The following is a 19,457-nucleotide window of genomic DNA, read 5'->3' on the forward strand; positions in this document are numbered from 1 at the left end:
AGTAGGAACAGCATCGTTCTTCAGTGCCCTACGCTGTGCATATCCGGCATGAATGCTGAAAGGTTTGGGAAGCTTTGTTTCGTGAAAGGCTGGCAGAGGGTGCGGCCATAGCTCTGGGCGTGGCTACTGGGTATCCCTACGTAGCGATGCCCAGGAAGTAAATGAGAAATCTCCAACGAGGCGTTTTGGGGAGGTCTTTTCTGTGTTAGAGTTTGACTCTAACAGGGTGTACTTTGAGGGTTTGTGACTCTGCAGACCGTTTACATGCAGAAGCTTCAGAACACAAGGGGACGGGTAAGAACCGGAAAAGCATGACATGGGACCTTTAACCACGTTTCCCTCTGCACATTTCATTTATTGTGAGTTAAAACCATAGACTGTATAAAGGTTAAAACTGATTAAATCATGATTTCTGACTCGTTTCTCTCATAACCTCTGAGTGTTTTTTACAATATATGAATATATATAGCATGTTTTCCTGCCATCCTGCTGCTCATCAGTGTGTGGTAAGTCTTTATTCGATGGTCTCATATTGAAGGTTGAGCTGTAATGAAAGCTCAGATGTAAACAGAGCAGACAGACTGACAGGAAACTCATTTAAATCCTCAATAGACAAATTAATTCTGAGCTTTGGAGAGACTCTGCTGCTAATAAAACACTGGAAACACTGTTAGCATTATATTAGCGTTAGCATTATCATTATATTAGCGTTATCATTAGCATAATATTAGCGTTAGCATTAGCATAATATTAGCGTTAGCATTAGCATAAACCCCCTTATATATTCCTGCTTTCTTACAAAGTGAACACTAATCTCTGACACCTTGTTGTTTAATTACGAGGCGTTGCATTAATCACAGCAGCGTTGCTTTAATGCTAACGAGCTAACGAGCTAATGAGCCAGAGCCCCTCTGTTACTGTAATTAGCACAGCAGCTAATGTGCTGTTAGCATTAAGAGAAACAGGTGTGTGTCGCTGCAGAGAAAACAACACTTTCTGTAACACCTACACACTTAATGTGTTACTGACAGATTTATAATTAGATTTGATTGAATTAAAGTGTTTATTCCTTGCTTTAAGTGGAGTTCATGTATTTCACTTTACGCCGCGCTACGGGTGCTCCGTGCATGCAAGCAGTGACATGTAATATCCAAGGACTAGAGACGGTTGGATGCTGCTGCACTGAGCATTGCAATATATTTATGTTCACTATGTTATTTATCTTTAGGCTCAGCAAAGATTTGATGTCAGCTTTGCTGTCTTTTATTCTTTAGTTAATACTGAAATAAAGCCCTGCTGTTTAGTTTGGGCTTTTTCTTTAAATATAATTTTAAAATGTCGATACAGTAGCTGTCCTTTTTTTAAATGTCTATGCTTCAGTTGTTCTAGGTGTTGCTCTCTGCTTTGTGTAGCGTGGCTCTAGTCTCTGGGGGGTATCAGAGAGTTAGGGTCTGTCAGTGCAATGAACACAATTGGCCACAGCAAATCATTTATATTAAACATGTCATTTTTACTTTTGAATACTTCAGTACAAAGGACGTATTGAATAATTGAAGTGATATATGTGTACACAGATACATCATGAGTCAAAGCAGGGCTGTAATAAAACCTGTGCAAGAAAGAAATGTATTTCACTCAAAGCAACCTTTCATCATGTAATACATTATATCTGATGAAATGCTCTATAAACAAGATTATTATGTATTCAAACTGTTAAAAATATAATATGATGCTAAATAAAACCAGTGAGTATCATCAGTTAAGATGTATTATGATGTTACCTTATATTTAATAATAAAATGCTTTAAATCCTAACTATTCAGATTTCAGGTATATTTATAATGCAAGACACAGGCTTCATAAAACGTGCTACCAGGAGTGAGAAAGGATCCCAGAATGCATTGCACAGGTAGCAGAACATGTCCTTGATATAAAATAATATTTGAGTGTAATCTCTTTGTCTCTCTCTTTGTCTCTGTCTCCACTCTATCACAGCAAACGGCTGTTTTTATTTCAATTCCACAAAATTGGATTTTAATGAATTCTGCAACGAATAACCAAAATCCTCCATCCTTCTGCATTATGGGATTAATATCAGAGCAGCAGGTGATGCACGATTCAATTACACCTTAACGCCTCTGAACATACAGGGGGGGAGGTTTTATATTCACTATCAGGTTTTATTTGTTATGTTTGAATCCAGGAAATAAACCGAGAAGCAGCAGCAGAGAGGAGAGAGGAGAGAGGAGAGGAGAGGAGAGAGGAGGGGAGGAGAGAGGAGAGGAGAGGAGAGGAGAGAGGAGAGGAGAGAGGAGAGGAGAGAGAGGAGAGGAGAGAGAGGAGAGAGGAGGGGAGAGAGGAGAGAGAGAGAGAGGAGAGGAGAGAGAGAGAAGAGGGGAGGGGAGAGAAACTGCAGATTAGTATACACACCTTCCTCAGGTATAGTAATGCAGGTGTGACACTGTGACAGGATACAGGTAGAAGACCAGCTGATCATACAGAGCAACACACACTCATGCACAACTGAGCAACACACACACACAACAGATATTACACTTTTGAAAGACCATCCATAACATTCATCTGTTTGCAACTTATATCAATTTTCTAATGACTTGTAGATATTGTGCGCAGTGCACGTACATGCACTAACACCTAGAAAACACAGACTCTTTCAAGTTGACCTCAGGTTTCCTCACATGCCTTTAGCCTCAGAAGGTGCATGGAGCAACATGTTGCCTGCTGCAATGTATGCTGGGGTGTGTGTGTAGCAGGTCTGTGTGTGTGTGTGCTGGAGGTAAACATGTCTTTAATCCTGATGGGGTCCGACGCCTGACATTTAGGACACATGACTCTCAGCGTGACGTCTCATTGGTTCAGCCATCTGTGGAGGAAACGTGGCGTCTCTCTGAGTGGACGTCTCCTTTAAATACAGTGTGTGTGTTTCCTGAAATAATGTGTGCATGTTGATTTCCCATGTGCCACATAGCTGCACAGCAGATGTCCAAACAGCCCCCGGCTCTGAGAGTCTGATATTTATCATATCTCCAACACACACACACACACACACACACACACAATCACACACACACACACACACACACACACACACACACACACACACACACACACACACACACACACACACACACACCACACACACACACACACACACACACACACACACACACACACACACAACACACACACACACACACACACACACACACACGCTTTCTTTGCACACTCACAATGAAGCTGACTTAGTGATGCTTGCAGAGACACGTGCACACTCTTCCTGCACTGTGCACGTGTCTGTGCACACAAAACCTCATATTTAAAATTTAGAGGGACGGAGAGGGGAGGGGCCTCACACGGAGAGGGGAGGGGCCTCTCACTAAATGTTCTTGTATGGTTGGTTCCCTGCAGTTACTCTGTAGATTGCAGGGACAGCTCCCTCTGGTGGCCAGCTGCAGGATCACACATTAACACAAAGTTTATTCAGAAGCAGAAAGACGAGCAGCTTTATTGAAATTCAGTTGAGAGCTGGTCAAATGTTTAACATCCAAGAAGGAAGGAGTCTGCACACAGGGACACAGCCACTCCTCACATAATAAATACAAAAGAAAGACTCAATGCTGATAACGCAGATCCAATCAAAGGCTCTTCTCAAACATTAGAGAGTATTACAGTTTATCTGATTCTGACCTCCTCAGAGTTAACCCTGTGTCCTGTTATCCTGTTGAATCCCTCCTGGTCCTGTATAATATAACTCCACACCCTGCAGGGAGAGTACACTACCCGTCATGATGTGAGCGAGTGCAGCTTTAGAGGCAGAACTGAGAGGTCACAGGAGTCCAAGTGGAGAGGAGTCGACCTCGCTCTGCTCCCCACAGCGCGTGACAGTAGAGAACATCCAGGAGGCCTTCAGCTCGTACACACTACTCTCTTAGTTTCAGGTTATTATAGAACATCATTATGAATATCACATCTCATGTCTGCCTCTAAACCCTGCACCACGCCCTCCTGAAGTCAACGCACTGACCTCAGACCCTTCAGACCCTTTCCACATGATCAGCTATGCCTCATGAACCGTGAGATGATGAATCTCCTCTGGGTCTGAACCTCTAGAGATGATCTCTAGATGGTTCAGAGACGTCTCTAGAGATGATCTCTAGATGGTTCAGAGACGTCTCTAGAGATGATCTCTAGATGGTTCAGAGACGTCTCTAGAGATGATCTCTAGATGGTTCAGAGACGTCTCTAGAGATGATCTCTAGATGGTTCAGAGACGTCTCTAGAGATGATCTCTAGATGGTTCAGAGACGTCTCTAGAGTTGATCTCTAGATGGTTCAGAGACGTCTCTAGAGATGATCTCTAGATGGTTCAGAGACGTCTCTAGAGATGATCTCTAGATGGTTCAGAGACGTCTCTAGAGATGATCTCTAGATGGTTCAGAGACGTCTCTAGAGATGATCTCTAGATGGTTTAGAGACGTCTCTAGAGATGATCTCTAGATGGTTCAGAGACGTCTCTAGAGATGATCTCTAGATGGTTCAGAGACGTCTCTAGAGATGATCTCTAGATGGTTCAGAGACGTCTCTAGATGGTTTAGAGACGTCTCTAGAGATGATCTCTAGATGGTTCAGAGCTGCCGGATGAGATGAAGCTACAACAGTCTAAAGGAACATCAGCAAAGAAAGACATGATGAACAGAATATTCAACAAAACCCAAAACACTCTCAGAGAGGATATGATGCACAGAGGAACTGAGACAAAACTGTCTTAGTCCATTTCCTGTTCCTGACTCCTTTAGGACACATGAAGTCTCCTTTAGGACACATGAAGTCTCCTTTAGGACACATGAAGTCTCCTTCAGGACACATGAAGTCTCCTTCAGGACACATCACGTCTCCTTCAGGACACATCACGTCTCCTTTAGGACACATGAAGTCTCCTTTAGGACACATGAAGTCTCCTTCAGGACACATCACATCTCCTTCAGGACACATCACGTCTCCTTTAGGACACATGAAGTCTCCTTTAGGACACATGAAGTCTCCTTCAGGACACATGAAGTCTCCTTCAGGACACATCACATCTCCTTCAGGACACATCACGTCTCCTTAAGGACACATCACGTCTCCTTAAGGACACATCACGTCTCCTTCAGGACGTCCAGATGTCTTCTTCAGGTGTCCAGGTGTCCTAAAGGAGACACAAAACTGTCTTAGTCCATTTCCTGTTCCTGACTCCTTTAGGACACATGAAGTCTCCTTCAGGACACATGAAGTCTCCTTTAGGACACATGAAGTCTCCTTTAGGACACATGAAGTCTCCTTCAGGACACATCACGTCTCCTTAAGGACACATCACGTCTCCTTCAGGACGTCCAGATGTCTTCTTCAGGTGTCCAGGTGTCCTAAAGGAGACGTAATATTTCCTGAAGTCTCCTCCAGGTGTCCAGGTGTGTCCTTCAGGACGTCAGGTGTGTCCTCCAGGTGTCCAGGTGTCTCTTTAGGAGGACCAGCGCCACCAGGTGACCTTCATGCGGTCCCACACGGCTCCTAAAGAGTCGACGGCTGGGCGGACGTCCAGAGTGGAGAAGCGATAATTCTCCCTGTTGATCTCTCCGTCGTAGTAATCAATAATGTAACGAACCTCCCGCCCACAGCGATCAATGATCCAATCGTGACGGTCGAACGGGAGCTCGTATCTGATGAGGAGGAGGAAGAGGAGGAGGAAGAGAAGGAAGTTAATAACGGGAGTATGAAAGAGGACAAACTGGTGGACGTGTTCACTGTCAGACCAAAGCGTCCAGAATAAAAGTCAGACTCATCCATAACGACAGTCTCTTGCTAACCCTCTTTTGTGTTACTAATGGTGCATTTCCACTACAGCTTTAAGCGTGCCGCGCCCGGCCCGTTTTTGGTTGCGTTTCCACTTGGCGTAGTTCCAGCTAGCGGTACTTTTTCACAGTTTTCTGGCTCTACAAAATCGAGGTTCTTTCCGGGCCAACAACCGGGCTGAGTATTCTAAACTAGAGAGAGCATCGCTGGCAAGGAGGCTACAACTACAACATATTTGACCGTGATTTAATTGTAATACACGTTTCTAAATGATGAAGTAACAACATACTGATACCGGTTAGTAAAAACCATGAATTAATGCTTTGTCAAGTCTGCAGACAGACGGCAGGCGAAAAACCTTTTAAAATGCGTGTTTTCTAAATGGAGATTGGCTAAGCTAACGCAGTATATGCTCCGACCGTCCACACTCACAACAACGGCCTACAGACATAAATAAAGCAGCGACTGTATTCACCATGACACAGGCAGTCTGTGGTTTGTACTTGTTTAACTTTTGTCTAGTTTCTGAACAGATATGAGGAGCTGTGAGCTCTGAGTGCTAACAGCTAACGGCTGTGTTGGTTTTGTGGTTCTCATTGAAGATGACGTCACGGCTCCGCCTACACTGCGTTACTATAGTTACTGCCCCAGTTCCTAAACTGTAATGGAAATGCATCATAAAGTGAGCCAGGCCTAACGAGGCCTAACGAGGCCCAGCCATACCGAGCGAGGCCGAGCGAGGCCGTGTAGTGGAAAAGCGCCATAAATGAGTGGAAACTACATCAGTGAGTAGAGGAACTGGTGTGATTGACTCACATGATCTGAAGCTTGTGATCAATGAAAAGCTTGTGATCAATGAAAGCTGTATTTCTCACCCCATCCAGTGGCGCATTCGAGCTCTGGGGGAAAAGTCTTTGGCTTTGCCTCCAAATCTCTTCAGAGTGGGACCGCACGGACACTCCCTGAGGAACAGAGGGGCGTTAGATACTCTGAGGTACTTATACATACTTTACAGATACCTGAGGAACAGAGGGACATTAGATACTCTGAGGTACTTATACATACTTTACAGATACCTGAGGAACACAGGGGCGTTAGATACTCTGAGGTACTTATACATACTTTACAGATACCTGAGGAACAGAGGGACATTAGATACTCTGAGGTACTTATACATACTTTACAGATACCTGAGGAACACAGGGGCGTTAGATACTCTGAGGTACTTATACATACTTTACAGATACCTGAGGAACACAGGGGCGTTAGATACTCTGAGGTACTTATACATACTTTACAGATACCTGAGGAACAGAGGGACATTAGATACTCTGAGGTACTTATACATACTTTACAGATACCTGAGGAACAGAGGGACATTAGATACTCTGAGGTACTTATACATACTTTACAGATACCTGAGGAACAGAGGGACATTAGATACTCTGAAGTACTTCAGATACTTTACAGATACCTGAGGAACACAGGGACATTAGATACTCTGAAGTACTTATACATACTTTACAGATACCTGAGGAACACAGGGACATTAGATACTCTGAAGTACTTCAGATACTTTACAGATACCTGAGGAACACAGGGACATTAGATACTCTGAGGTACTTATACATACTTTACAGATACCTGAGGAACAGAGGGACATTAGATACTCTGAGGTACTTATACATACTTTACAGATACCTGAGGAACACAGGGGCGTTAGATACTCTGAGGTACTTATACATACTTTACAGATACCTGAGGAACAGAGGGGCGTTAGATACTCTGAGGTACTTATACATACTTTACAGATACCTGAGGAACAGAGGGACATTAGATACTCTGAGGTACTTATACATACTTTACAGATACCTGAGGAACAGAGGGACATTAGATACTCTGAGGTACTTATACATACTTTACAGATACCTGAGGAACACAGGGGCGTTAGATACTCTGAGGTACTTATACATACTTTACAGATACCTGAGGAACACAGGGGCGTTAGATACTCTGAGGTACTTATACATACTTTACAGATACCTGAGGAACACAGGGACATTAGATACTCTGAAGTACTTCAGATACTTTACAGATACCTGAGGAACACAGGGACATTAGATACTCTGAGGTACTTATACATACTTTACAAATACCTGAGGAACATTAGATACTCTGAGGTACTTATACATACTTTACAGATACCTGAGGAACAGAGGAGCGTTAGATACTCTGAGGTACTTATACATACTTTACAGATACCTGAGGAACACAGGGGCGTTAGATACTCTGAGGTACTTATACATACTTTACAGATACCTGAGGAACACAGGGACATTAGATGCTCTGAAGTACTTCAGATACTTTACAGATACCTGAGGAACAGAGGGACATTAGATACTCTGAGGTACTTATACATACTTTACAAATACCTGAGGAACAGAGGGACATTAGATACTCTGAGGTACTTATACATACTTTACAGATACCTGAGGAACAGAGGAGCGTTAGATACTCTGAGGTACTTATACATACTTTACAGGTACCTGAGGAACACAGGGACATTAGATACTCTGAGGTACTTCAGATACTTGACAGATACTTCAGAGATACCTGAGAGTACAGGTGGATCGTGTACTCTGCAGAACTTCACATATACTTTACAGATACTTCACAGATAGAGTACAGGTGTATGTTCTCTTCAGTACTTCACAGATACTCCCCAGATACTTCAGAGTACAGGTGTATCGTGTACTTCACAGATACTCCCCAGATACTTCAGAGTACAGATGTATCGTGTACTTCACAGATACTCCCCAGATACTTCAGAGTACAGGTGTATCGTGTACTTCACAGATACTCCCCAGATACGTCAGAGTACAGGTGTATCGTGTACTCTTCAGTACTTCACAGATACTCCCCAGATACTTCAGAGTACAGGTGTATCGTGTACTTCACAGATACTCCCCAGATACTTCAGAGTACAGGTGTATCGTGTACTTCACAGATACTCCCCAGATACTTCAGAGTACAGATGTATCGTGTACTTCACAGATACTCCCCAGATACTTCAGAGTACAGGTGTATCGTGTACTCTTCAGTACTTCACAGATACTTCAGAGTACAGGTGTATCGTGTACTCTTCAGTACTTCACAGATACTTCAGAGTACAGGTGTATCGTGTACTCTTCAGTACTTCACAGATACTCCCCAGATACTTCAGAGTACAGGTGTATCGTGTACTTCACAGATACTCCCCAGATACTTCAGAGTACAGGTGTATCGTGTACTCTGCAGTACTCCCCAGATACTTCAGAGTACAGGTGTATCGTACAGGTGAGTACAGGTGAGTACAGGTGTATCGTACAGGTGAGTACAGGTGAGTACAGGTGTATCGTACAGGTGAGTACAGGTGAGTACAGGTGTATCGTACAGGTGAGTACAGGTGAGTACAGGTGAGTACAGGTGTATCGTACAGGTGAGTACAGGTGAGTACAGGTGAGTACAGGTGTATCGTACAGGTGAGTACAGGTGAGTACAGGTGTATCGTACAGGTGAGTACAGGTGAGTACAGGTGAGTACAGGTGTATCGTACAGGTGAGTACAGGTGAGTACAGGTGTATCGTACAGGTGAGTACAGGTGAGTACAGGTGTATCGTACAGGTGAGTACAGGTGAGTACAGGTGAGTACAGGTGAGTACAGGTGTATCGTACAGATGAGTACAGGTGAGTACAGGTGTATCGTACAGGTGAGTACAGGTGAGTACAGGTGCACGTTGCTCCTCACCCAGCGTGCATGGCCTCCCACTTGAGGATCTCCTGCCAGGCCTGCTCGTTGTTGGTGTTGTGGATCTTGATGATGTTCGTCATATCCTGAGCTCCGAGGTCGTCTTCACGCCAGCGCCACCTGCAGGACACAGTGGGTATTACAGGAGGAAGCATTCAACCAATCAGGCATGCTGCCAGTTCAAAGTAGAGATGAAGGGTCTCCAGATGTCTGAAGGGGATCAGGGGAACGTACCCTTTGCGCAGCATGGCGTTCCAGAACATCTGCTCTGACGGGTACACCCACTTGTTCCCAGAGTCGTGGCGAGGGATGGTCGACTCCTCTCTGATCCGGTCCAGGTCGAAGGGCTGGTCCGGGGCGGGGGTCTGGTTCGGGGGGGGCATCTGCAGGGGAGACACTTTGAATTGAATATGGGGCAACAGAGGGGGGGAGAGACCATGATGTAATCCTCTTGTTCTCAGGTACCATGTTGGAGGGGTCGATGTCGCTCTTCTCCTCCGATCCCTTCATGGGACACGCCACAAACTCATAGGCTCTCTCCTGGTGAGCTGGTCCTGGGTCTGCTTTGTGCATCGGACACTCTGGGGGGGGGGGACGCTGCTGGGTCTGCTTTGTGCATCGGACACTCTGGAGGGGGGGACGCTGCAGGGAGAGAGAGAAGGATTTCAATCAGAAACACTTTCAGACGGATCAATAACAGGAACCTGAGAGACTCTGTGCAGAGAGGCTTTTGGGTCACATTTCAACTTCAGTGTTCACAAACATATCAATAGTTTACTGACATCAATAAGCACACCACAAGAACATGGGGTGTTTTCCTTTCAATATAAAACATTGACAGTATAAATCAGGGGTGTCAAACTCAAGGCCCGGGGGCCAAATCCGGCCCGCGACTTGATGTGGCCCCACAAGAGCTTGCAAAGAATATAATATGTTTGTTATACGGTTACATGGCGCTTTACAGAAGCACGTTGCCCATAAACTACATGTCCCACAATGCATCTCAAATTATACTTTTTTCTCAGAATTGACTTTTTTTTCAAAATGTTACTTTTTTTTATTTTGCTTTTATTTTAAAATCATTTTGTGACATTCTCACTGAAGAGACTTGCAATTATTTGCCCCAGACTTCTGCTTTCAGACCGAGTTAATTATGATGTTTTTACCCTATCCGATAATAATCCAACGCAGAGGCAATCATGTAATATAATACATTATTTTATATATATTCAATATTTATATATGTATTTTTATATAGTCTTAAAGTCACAACCGGCCCTTTGAGTGCAACCATAATGCTGATGTGGCCCGTGATGAAATTGAGTTTGACCCCCCTGGTATAGATCATTAAATAAAAGATCCAAGCAGACAAAAGAAGAGACGCTTTCCATTTCTCACAAACTTCCTCAAATTCAAGTTGGACAGATATCATTGATGCATCGATGCGTTTGCAGGAGGAGGACCTGAAGTTCAGATGAAATGCACATGTGTTTATTCTCAGAAACTCATCTTACCTTGAGCAGGAGGAGGAGCTTGGTGCATGGGGCACTCTGCGGGGGGGGGCACTGAGACACAGAGAAGCTTGGGTAAAACATGGCAGAACTTGATAGCAAAAACATCTTCTAATTGAACCTCTGAATGTCGCCGTGTGTTGGTTTTGTTTAAAGTTTTTGTGCACAGTGTCCGATAAAGACCAGGCTACAATAGTGTTATTAGTATTCAAGCTTTGTTTCACAGTCCAGACACAGTCCAGACGTCCAAGAGTCAACATTTAGTGGAAGAAAACAGACGTCTGTATCAACATATTCAGGTTTAATGTTTATTCTCAGAAACTCATCTTACCTTCAGCAGGAGGAGGAGCTTGGTGCATGGGGCACTCTGCGGGGGGGGGCACTGAGACACAGAGACAGGTTCAGGTCAAACAAAGCATCTCATGCAGTTACTGGTTTCATGTCAGCGTTGTTCTGTAGGTCATGTTCTTATAGACTCATTTCATCTGTTGCCATCAAGGTGTAGATATTATCTATCTGCTCTTAAGACAACTCACTTTTCAAAATCATTCATCCCCTCTGCTCTCAAACTTTTAAATTCTTGAAAGGTTTTTTAACTTGATTATCGATTATTGACTTATTTATTGTGATGCTGTAAACTATTCACGGTGTAAATGTGAATGATCCGCATCCAGGTGTGCTAATTCACCTTTAGGAGGGGCTTCCTGGTGCATGGGGCATCCGGGCGGGGGGGGCGGCAGAAATCACGGCCTCCGCCCAGACCGTGGGAGCAGAGACTGAAGAGAGAGAGGCTCCCATCCTGCTGTCAGAGAGTAACACAGGGTTCAGTCACAGTTCAAACTAACGATAACACCGCTTCTTCTGTGCTTTATGGGGAAATACCTGAACATTTGGGGGCAGGTTTAATAATAATAATAATAATAATAATAATAATAATAATAATAATAATACATTGGATATTGATAGTGCTTTTCCTAGTGCTCAGACGCTTTACATCAAATCAGAAACAGAAACAGTACAAAGAAAAAACAGAAACAGTAGTTTTGGCATATTTATAATAATAATAATGCATTTTATTTATAGAGCACTTTTCTAGAAGCTCAAAGACACTTTAAAGAGTAAAAAATCATTAAAACATAATTAAAACAACACACTTAAAATATATAAAACACAACATTAGGTCTGAAGAGGTGAGTTTTGATTTGTGATTTGAACCCTTGTGGATTAGGTAAGCCGGGTAACTCAAACATATCCAGGTTAGGTTGAACCGGCTTCGTAGTACAGACCTCTGGAGAGTCTGATGTGTTTAGTGAGGGAGTGAGGGACACTGCAGTAAACACGTTATAACAGATGAACTCGGATGGAGTCTCCTACTTCCTTCTGAGGATAACCAGGAGCCATGACTTCACTGCTTATGAGACTCAAATGGTTCTTCACAGCTGTTAGGACACGTAGAGAAGTATCTAAATCATGCTATGTTTTATATCCCTTTGTTCATTAGTGATTAAACACTAATATTAATAACAGATACACACAGAACACACAGACAGTCATCGAGGGCAGAAGACAACATGTGTGGGCTTCCTTCATTCTGTGTCATCAGGCAAATACCTTGAGTTATCGGCAGGGATGTATATTTACTCCTGACCCTGCTGTGAGGACTTTAGTCCAGATAAACTGGTTCTTCTTTTACATTTAACTAGTCCACCTTCTGTGGTATCAAATGATTATGAACATGAGAGGACGACAGTCATGAAATCACTGATCCAGACATCGAGCTGCCAGGTAAGGTCATGTCCACTTTAGTTTAAGGAGGTTCTACTGATGCTTCCTCTCCTGTGTGTTTGAGATCTCTATTGGTGTTCTCACATGTAAATGAAGGAGTACCTCCTCTCCTCCTCTCCTCCTCCTCACCTCCTCTCCTCCTCTCCTCCTCTCCTCCTCCTCACCTCCTCTCCTCCTCTCCTCCTCCTCTCCTCCTCACCTCCTCTCCTCCTCTCCTTCACTGACACTACTGAACTATATATCATCTCTGTTAGTCCCTCAGCAGACAGACAGCACAATAACTATTATATGTAATAGTTATGTAATGTTTTCACAGTGTTGTGTTTGAAGGGCAGCACAATGACAGCAGCATCCCTCCATGATGTTATAACACAGCAGCAACAGAGCATTGAGAACATATATATATATATACTGTATGACCATATGATAATATATATATACTGTATGACCATATGAGAACATATATATACTGTATGACCAGAGGCTCAATTATATTATAGATCAATGATCAAGATGAAGACACTAATAACACATAACAGATCAGAGGGAGTACACAGACATTACATATTAACAATAAGCTGACATGTGATCCTCTTGCTGGAAGATATCCTGGGTTAACCTCAGGGTGGGTTAGCATCAGAGCTAACGAAGCAACCACAGCTGTTGTTGTTTGTAGGTGTTTTCAAGTCGTTTTTATTGTAGTTTTTAGGTGAATTGTAGGTGTATTTGTTTTATGTCTTATATATACTTATATTGCCTTGTCTGAGGAACCTGTTTTTCTACACTGTAGCTGTGTACATGACCAATAAACCATTTAAAACCTGACTGAGTGTTAGCATCAAAGCTAATGGAAGTAAGGTTAGAAACAGTAATAAAGGTTAGCAGGTCTCCTAGCAGCTAAGCTAACATTAGCCTGTTTCTCTCCTCTAACGTACTTTAAACACAACACAACTCAACAGGAAGTCTCCACTAGCTTCACTTTAATGTTATTATCTATAATTAAGAGTTATAATGTTAATAAAGACAGAATAATAAGCGGTTTACCTGAGAGAGTGCAGAGGACTGTCACAATGTCAACGTGCAGGACGAGGGTTGCACACAACGTGCGTTACGTACTCCTTGCGTAAGCCTCATACGTCATCATCAGCATCGCTTCTTCTTCTATGGCAACCGACCAGTAAGTGCATTACCGCCACCTAGTGGACTGGAACCAGTACATTGGCAGGAAAACATAAGAAAGCCCTCAAAAACACACGAATTTTTCTCTATAATTCTGGTTTATTTTAAGAGTAAAACACGGTAGGCTCTGCTCAAGTTTCTGGAAAGCCTTACAGACAGTATAGAGAGTTAGAGCCAGTATTTGTGACGACTGTAGTCAAGTACATTATATAAAGGACTACAATTCCCAGGGTGCCTCCTGTAAAGAGACACAACCTACGGAGCCTCGAGGCACCGTTTTTACATTTATTTTAAAGTTACAAAGACCTATACATAGAAAGAAATAAAGACTATTTAAGGTCATTACAATTTTATTTGAGTTTTCCCTCTTTTGTTTGATTAGTTTTGACTGTTGAAAAGGCCTGTTTTCTTTGATTCATGTGTCAAAAGTGTATTATTTTAACACATTATCCAGAGCCCTATCTATACGGCGCTGACATTATCTACACCACCGGAGGCCAACAGGTCGTCAAACGGAGTAAAACAGATCTTATTCCACATGTGGGAACATCTAGACTCTCCTTTCTCTATACAAGTGAATATACATATGTTTTGCAAGGTATTTTCTATTGAAACACCATTACATTCATGTCATACTGTAGTTACAAAACACAGTGTCCTGCAGTGCAGTGTCTGTCCACCAGAGGGCGCAGAAACTGTCTTATTTTTACACTTTTCATGTCATTTCTGCACGTTTTATGACCTTTTAGACCTCAGTTTGTTCCAGGAAACATGATGGCACAAACTCACATCATTCAAAACAACACCACCTTTCTCCTGCATCCTTTATATGGTTCAATTCACCAAGATGGGGCAACTTATTCAAATTAAAAGTGTGTAATCATTGAAGATTATCCTTTTTTTGGAGTTGTCCGAGCCTAGAAAAGCTCAGAAGTGCAATCAGATGTAACCCTATATAATATTGTTTTCCCCAGGATGAAAACATTAATAAAAGACCCTTTCCACATCTATCCCACCACTACCACTACTGACGGGCTGTCAGGAGAGGGAGAGAGAGAGAGAGAGAGAGAGAGAGAGAGAGAGAGAGAGAGAGAGAGAGAGAGAGAGAGAGAGAGAGAGAGAGAGAGAGAGAGAGAGAGAGAGAGAGAGAGGTTGTTGTGTTGAGAATATTCAGGAGAATATTTGTCATTGTTCCAATGATAATAAACAAACATTTGCATAAAGCATATTTGTCCACTCATATGTTGATAAGAGTATTAAAAACTTGAAAAATATTCCTCTAAGGTGCATTTAGAACAGATAAAAAATGTGCGATTAATTTGCGATGAACTATGGACATCATGCGATTAATCGCGATTACATATTTAATCGACTGACAGTCCTAATATATATATATATATATATATATATATATATATATATATATACAACGCAGTAGTTTTGTGTGTACTTCAGATCATAGTCATACTGTATGTTTCCTGGAAACTGAAATGTGTGTCTGTTAAACGTATTCAGAGTAACAAATAATACATGCGGCCGCAGTGTGTTTGAAAAACTTCTATAAAAAGACCCTTAAAGACCACAATTACTGTGTGTGTGTGTGTGTGGGTGTGTGTGTGTGTGTGTGTGTGTGTGTGTGTGTGGCTGCTATAACCACTGCTGCATAAATACAGCTGCACACGTCCCACTGCAAAACATGGTCGATGTACACATAGTGGATGAAAACATGTAATTTACGTTATTAATATGAAATGTTTAAGCTGTAGTGTGTGTGTGTGTGTGTGGTGTGTGGTGTGTGTGTGTGGTGTGTGTGTGTGTGTGTGGTGTGTGTGTGTGTGTGTGTGTGTGTGTGTGTGTGTGTGTGTGAGTTATCAGAGTGTGTTCAAAAACAGGTTGTTAATGTGATTTAATTAAAATAAAGAGGAAAGGTGTAGTTTTTGAGCCAAAACTCTGAGCTGAAAGCGGCTAAAGCTAAACCTCTCTGAGAGCTGCAGAGTTTCACGTCATCACACATCGGCCTTTTTAAAAACACTATTCATATAACACTTTTGATTTGTGCCGCTCTGTTGGCTGCAGTCTGGCTGCTTTGTGGGCATCTTCATTTTATTTTAGCGCCCCTGAAACCCTCAGTAATTAAAGTGAACCTCTGTGCCCATATCCTCAAAGAGATGCCCTCACAGAAACTGTCGTTTAAATATAAAACTGGCGTGATCCAAACCTCAGGAAAGATCCTGTTTCAACCGAAGCCCTGGAATAACCCAGAGACACAAAAACAAACTCTTTGTTTGTCCAGAGGAGATAAAATAGCTAAGTGTGTTCGGTCTAACTTGAAACGTGTGTTTTGCTCCGCTCACCGGTCCGTTACAGCGGCTGAGCTTCTGGTGGTCACGGAGCTGCGCGACCTAAACAATAGGTGCTTGGCAACGGGGTGTGGCGGCAAAGTATAGATTTGTTCTCTCTCTCTTAATTCCCCATGCCCCAAAACTCACTCGATGATTAATATACCCGTTTTATGAAAAGTCACGAAGTTTGAGATGTTTTTTACCCTCAACCAAACAACAAGACCTGTAACACAACAATAGGCGCTTTCACACCGCAGTACTATTCCCACAAAGGTTCATCAGAACTTAGTTCATGAGAACTCTTTAGTTCTCATAAACTAAGTTTTGAGCGGTTTCACACAAAGTGTTACTTCACAGTTTTACGACACATTTTTATTTTTTTGACTTGCAAAATTATCTTTTAAATTGACAAACAAAATAATTTTGCAAGTCAAAACAAAAAAAAATTGTCGTAAAACTGTGAAGTAACACATTTGTTTGTGTGAAACGCTCAATGAACTACATCTCTGGTCTCACAGAACAACACACGTCACCAAGATGGCCGTCACTACTGTCTTGCCTAAAAAGGGATTGACTACCCTCACTATCCAACCCAGTCTCACGCCATTTCGTGTTATAGTCACGAAATTAATTTAATCTATTGATTCGTGTTCACCAACACGATTTTCGCATTTTTTTCGTGTCACACAGAACGATTTTAAAAGCAATGTATTTCTATTGGTAGTATGTTTCGTGCCTGCAACACGTCTTTTTGTCCGGTCGGGTCTTGGAATACCAGAAGCTGTGTGGTTCATAAACACATTTTCTTACTCAATATCTTACCCTAACGGACCGTCTCCACAGCAGTGTTAAAAAAATCTTGGAGGTGGGCGTATCTGAGGCTTGGGGATTTTTTTGCGATCAACCAATCACATGAATCTCCCGCCCGCGACATACGAAGCCAAAAAGCCCGAAGTAAACTGGATATAAACTCCCCAAAACAGGCGAAAACATACCACTGTCTCTGCCACCTCCCTCCATGCCTGGCTCCTCCGGTTTATATCCCGGTAGGTCTGGTCATAAAGCACCGGGTGATTGATTCGCTACCGCTAATTTCTCCTCCATTTTTTGGAATATGAGGAAATGACCTGCGGTACCCAGCATACACGCCGTTTGATTGGCTAGAGCTTGAACTGCCAGATTTGCGTACACGGGATTTGATTGGCTGCCGCTTCCACCTCAGCTTCAAAAGTTGAACATTGTTCAACTTTGAATCTTGAAAATCCTGAGAATCTCCGCTCGCCTGCCCACAATGCATTTCGGCGAAAAGTGAGGGAAAGTGACGTCACCCCATTCAAAGTGAATGGGCAGAAGCGTTTCAAGATTTTTTAACGCTGCTGTGGAGACGGCCCGTAAGCCTAACCCTATCCCTTTTATTTTAAATTGTATAATGTCTGAGTTTTTTTGCCATCCGCGAGGAAAAGAAATGTCTCAGAGCCTCAGAATACTGACATCTGTATTTTATGTCATCTCTTTTTCCTTCTAATTTGTTATTATTTGGTGCAGGCACGAAACATACTACCAATAGAAATACATTGCTTCTAAAATCGTTCTGTGTCAGAATACTGAAATCTGTATTTTTTTTAATCTGTTTTTCCTTCTAATTTGTTATTATTTACATTGCTTTTAAAATTGTTCTGTGTGACACGAAAAAAATGGGAAAATCGTGTTGGTGAACACGAATCAATAGATTAATTTCGTGACTATAACACGAAATGCCGTGAGACTGTGTTGCACTATCACCACAATGAAACACGTCCTGAAGAAAGTCATGCAAAGCTGCCTGCCTGCCTTCCTTTGATTCTCTCTGAACTGCCTGGTCGTTTTAATGTTTAATGTCAACCATTTGTGCAGATAGCATGAAGTAAAAAAGATCGCCGAAGCTAATGTAGCGTTAGCGTTAGCATTTCTCCCCCGGGCTTAAATGGTGTATTATAGAATGATCACACCGGTGACAGTACTCTTCAAAGGGTTCACGAAATATGACTACTACTCTTACTGTTTAACATTTTGGGTTACTTCATGTTACTTCATGTTAAGGCTAATACAAATGACAAGGCTGTAATGCTAACTAACGTGCTAGCTACTAGCTAGCTTGATCCAGACACTCCTGGTCCTTTCATCAGACGGGAAGCGAAAGAACGAGCAAGACCCATTGCTGGTATGATAACAACCTGGTACTAAGCACACAGGCATCTTGTTAAAGTTATCTTATCTTAGCCAGCGCCATATAGATAGATTATATCTATATGGCGCTGATCTTAGCTATCTCTTAGTGGAGGAAAACAATTGTGACATCACTTACGCGACTCTGGGATTTGTAGTCTTTCTAGTTGCGTATTTTTCATAGTCTTATATTTCAACAGTTTTACGACAAACTGTGACTTTTTTGACATGGAAATGATTTTTTAAGATTGACAAACATCATGTGTGTAATTCATGGCACAATTCAAACGGGATCGAAAGATAATCTTTCTCTCTCCATTGACTTCAATACATTATTTTTCCGAAGTAAGGTCCCATGGAGCTCCCCCGGAAAGGGAGGGACTTCGCCTCTCTATACTGTGTTTAAATACAAGTATAGGGGAGGGGGAGGGGAGCAGTTGGTCTCACGTTGAAACAATGTAAATTCATTGTAGGAAATGTCAACGTTGATTGAGTCAACAACATTTTTTCAAACGTTGAAATGGTATCTGTAATAACACATCGAATCAACATTGATTTTACAACCTCAACCAAAAATAACCAATTTAACCAAAATCCAATGTTGAATTAATGTCTTTTGCTATCTGGGTTCATCCTGCTGCAGCTTCACACACACACACACACACACACACACACACACACACACACACACACACACACACACACACACACACACACACACACACACACAAAGGGACAAAGAGTGTGTGTGACGGGTTTAAAGATACTTTGATGGGTGCCACGGACAAACACGAAGAT

At 42.4% G+C, this 19,457-nt stretch overlaps 1 protein-coding gene and 1 long non-coding RNA gene across 2 annotated transcripts; one reads left to right on the forward strand and one right to left on the reverse strand.

Moving 5' to 3' along the window:
- Positions 1-3,496: 3,496 nt before the first annotated feature.
- Positions 3,497-11,946, reverse strand: LOC117470629 (cytochrome c-type heme lyase-like). Its single transcript, XM_034115444.1, has 8 exons — positions 11,850-11,946; positions 11,480-11,530; positions 11,171-11,202; positions 10,103-10,246; positions 9,872-10,020; positions 9,638-9,757; positions 6,726-6,812; positions 3,497-5,717 (listed from the first exon to the last, which is right to left on the reverse strand). The coding sequence occupies exons 1-8, from the start codon at positions 11,944-11,946 to the stop codon at positions 5,519-5,521; spliced, it is 879 nt and encodes a 292-aa protein (XP_033971335.1). The 3' UTR covers positions 3,497-5,518.
- Positions 7,595-9,112, forward strand: LOC117470630. The gene is made up of 3 exons (XR_004554704.1): positions 7,595-7,640; positions 8,031-8,931; positions 9,081-9,112. It is a non-coding gene; the product is annotated as an uncharacterized LOC117470630 (long non-coding RNA).
- Positions 11,947-19,457: the final 7,511 nt, after the last annotated feature.

Source organism: Trematomus bernacchii, unplaced genomic scaffold (genome assembly GCF_902827165.1).
Source record: "Trematomus bernacchii unplaced genomic scaffold, fTreBer1.1, whole genome shotgun sequence".
Taxonomy (NCBI): Eukaryota; Metazoa; Chordata; class Actinopteri; order Perciformes; family Nototheniidae; genus Trematomus; species Trematomus bernacchii.

Coding starts and splice junctions, on each gene's coding strand:
- LOC117470629 (XM_034115444.1), bottom strand. CDS start 11,946: ATGGGAGCCTCTCTCTCTTCAGTCTCTGCTCCCACGGTCTGGGCGGAG. Junction 11,203..11,479: donor AGCTCCTCCTCCTGCTGAAG/GTAAGATGAGTT, acceptor TCTGTGTCTCAG/TGCCCCCCCCCGCAGAGTGC. Junction 10,021..10,102: donor ACATCGACCCCTCCAACATG/GTACCTGAGAAC, acceptor TCTCCCCTGCAG/ATGCCCCCCCCGAACCAGAC.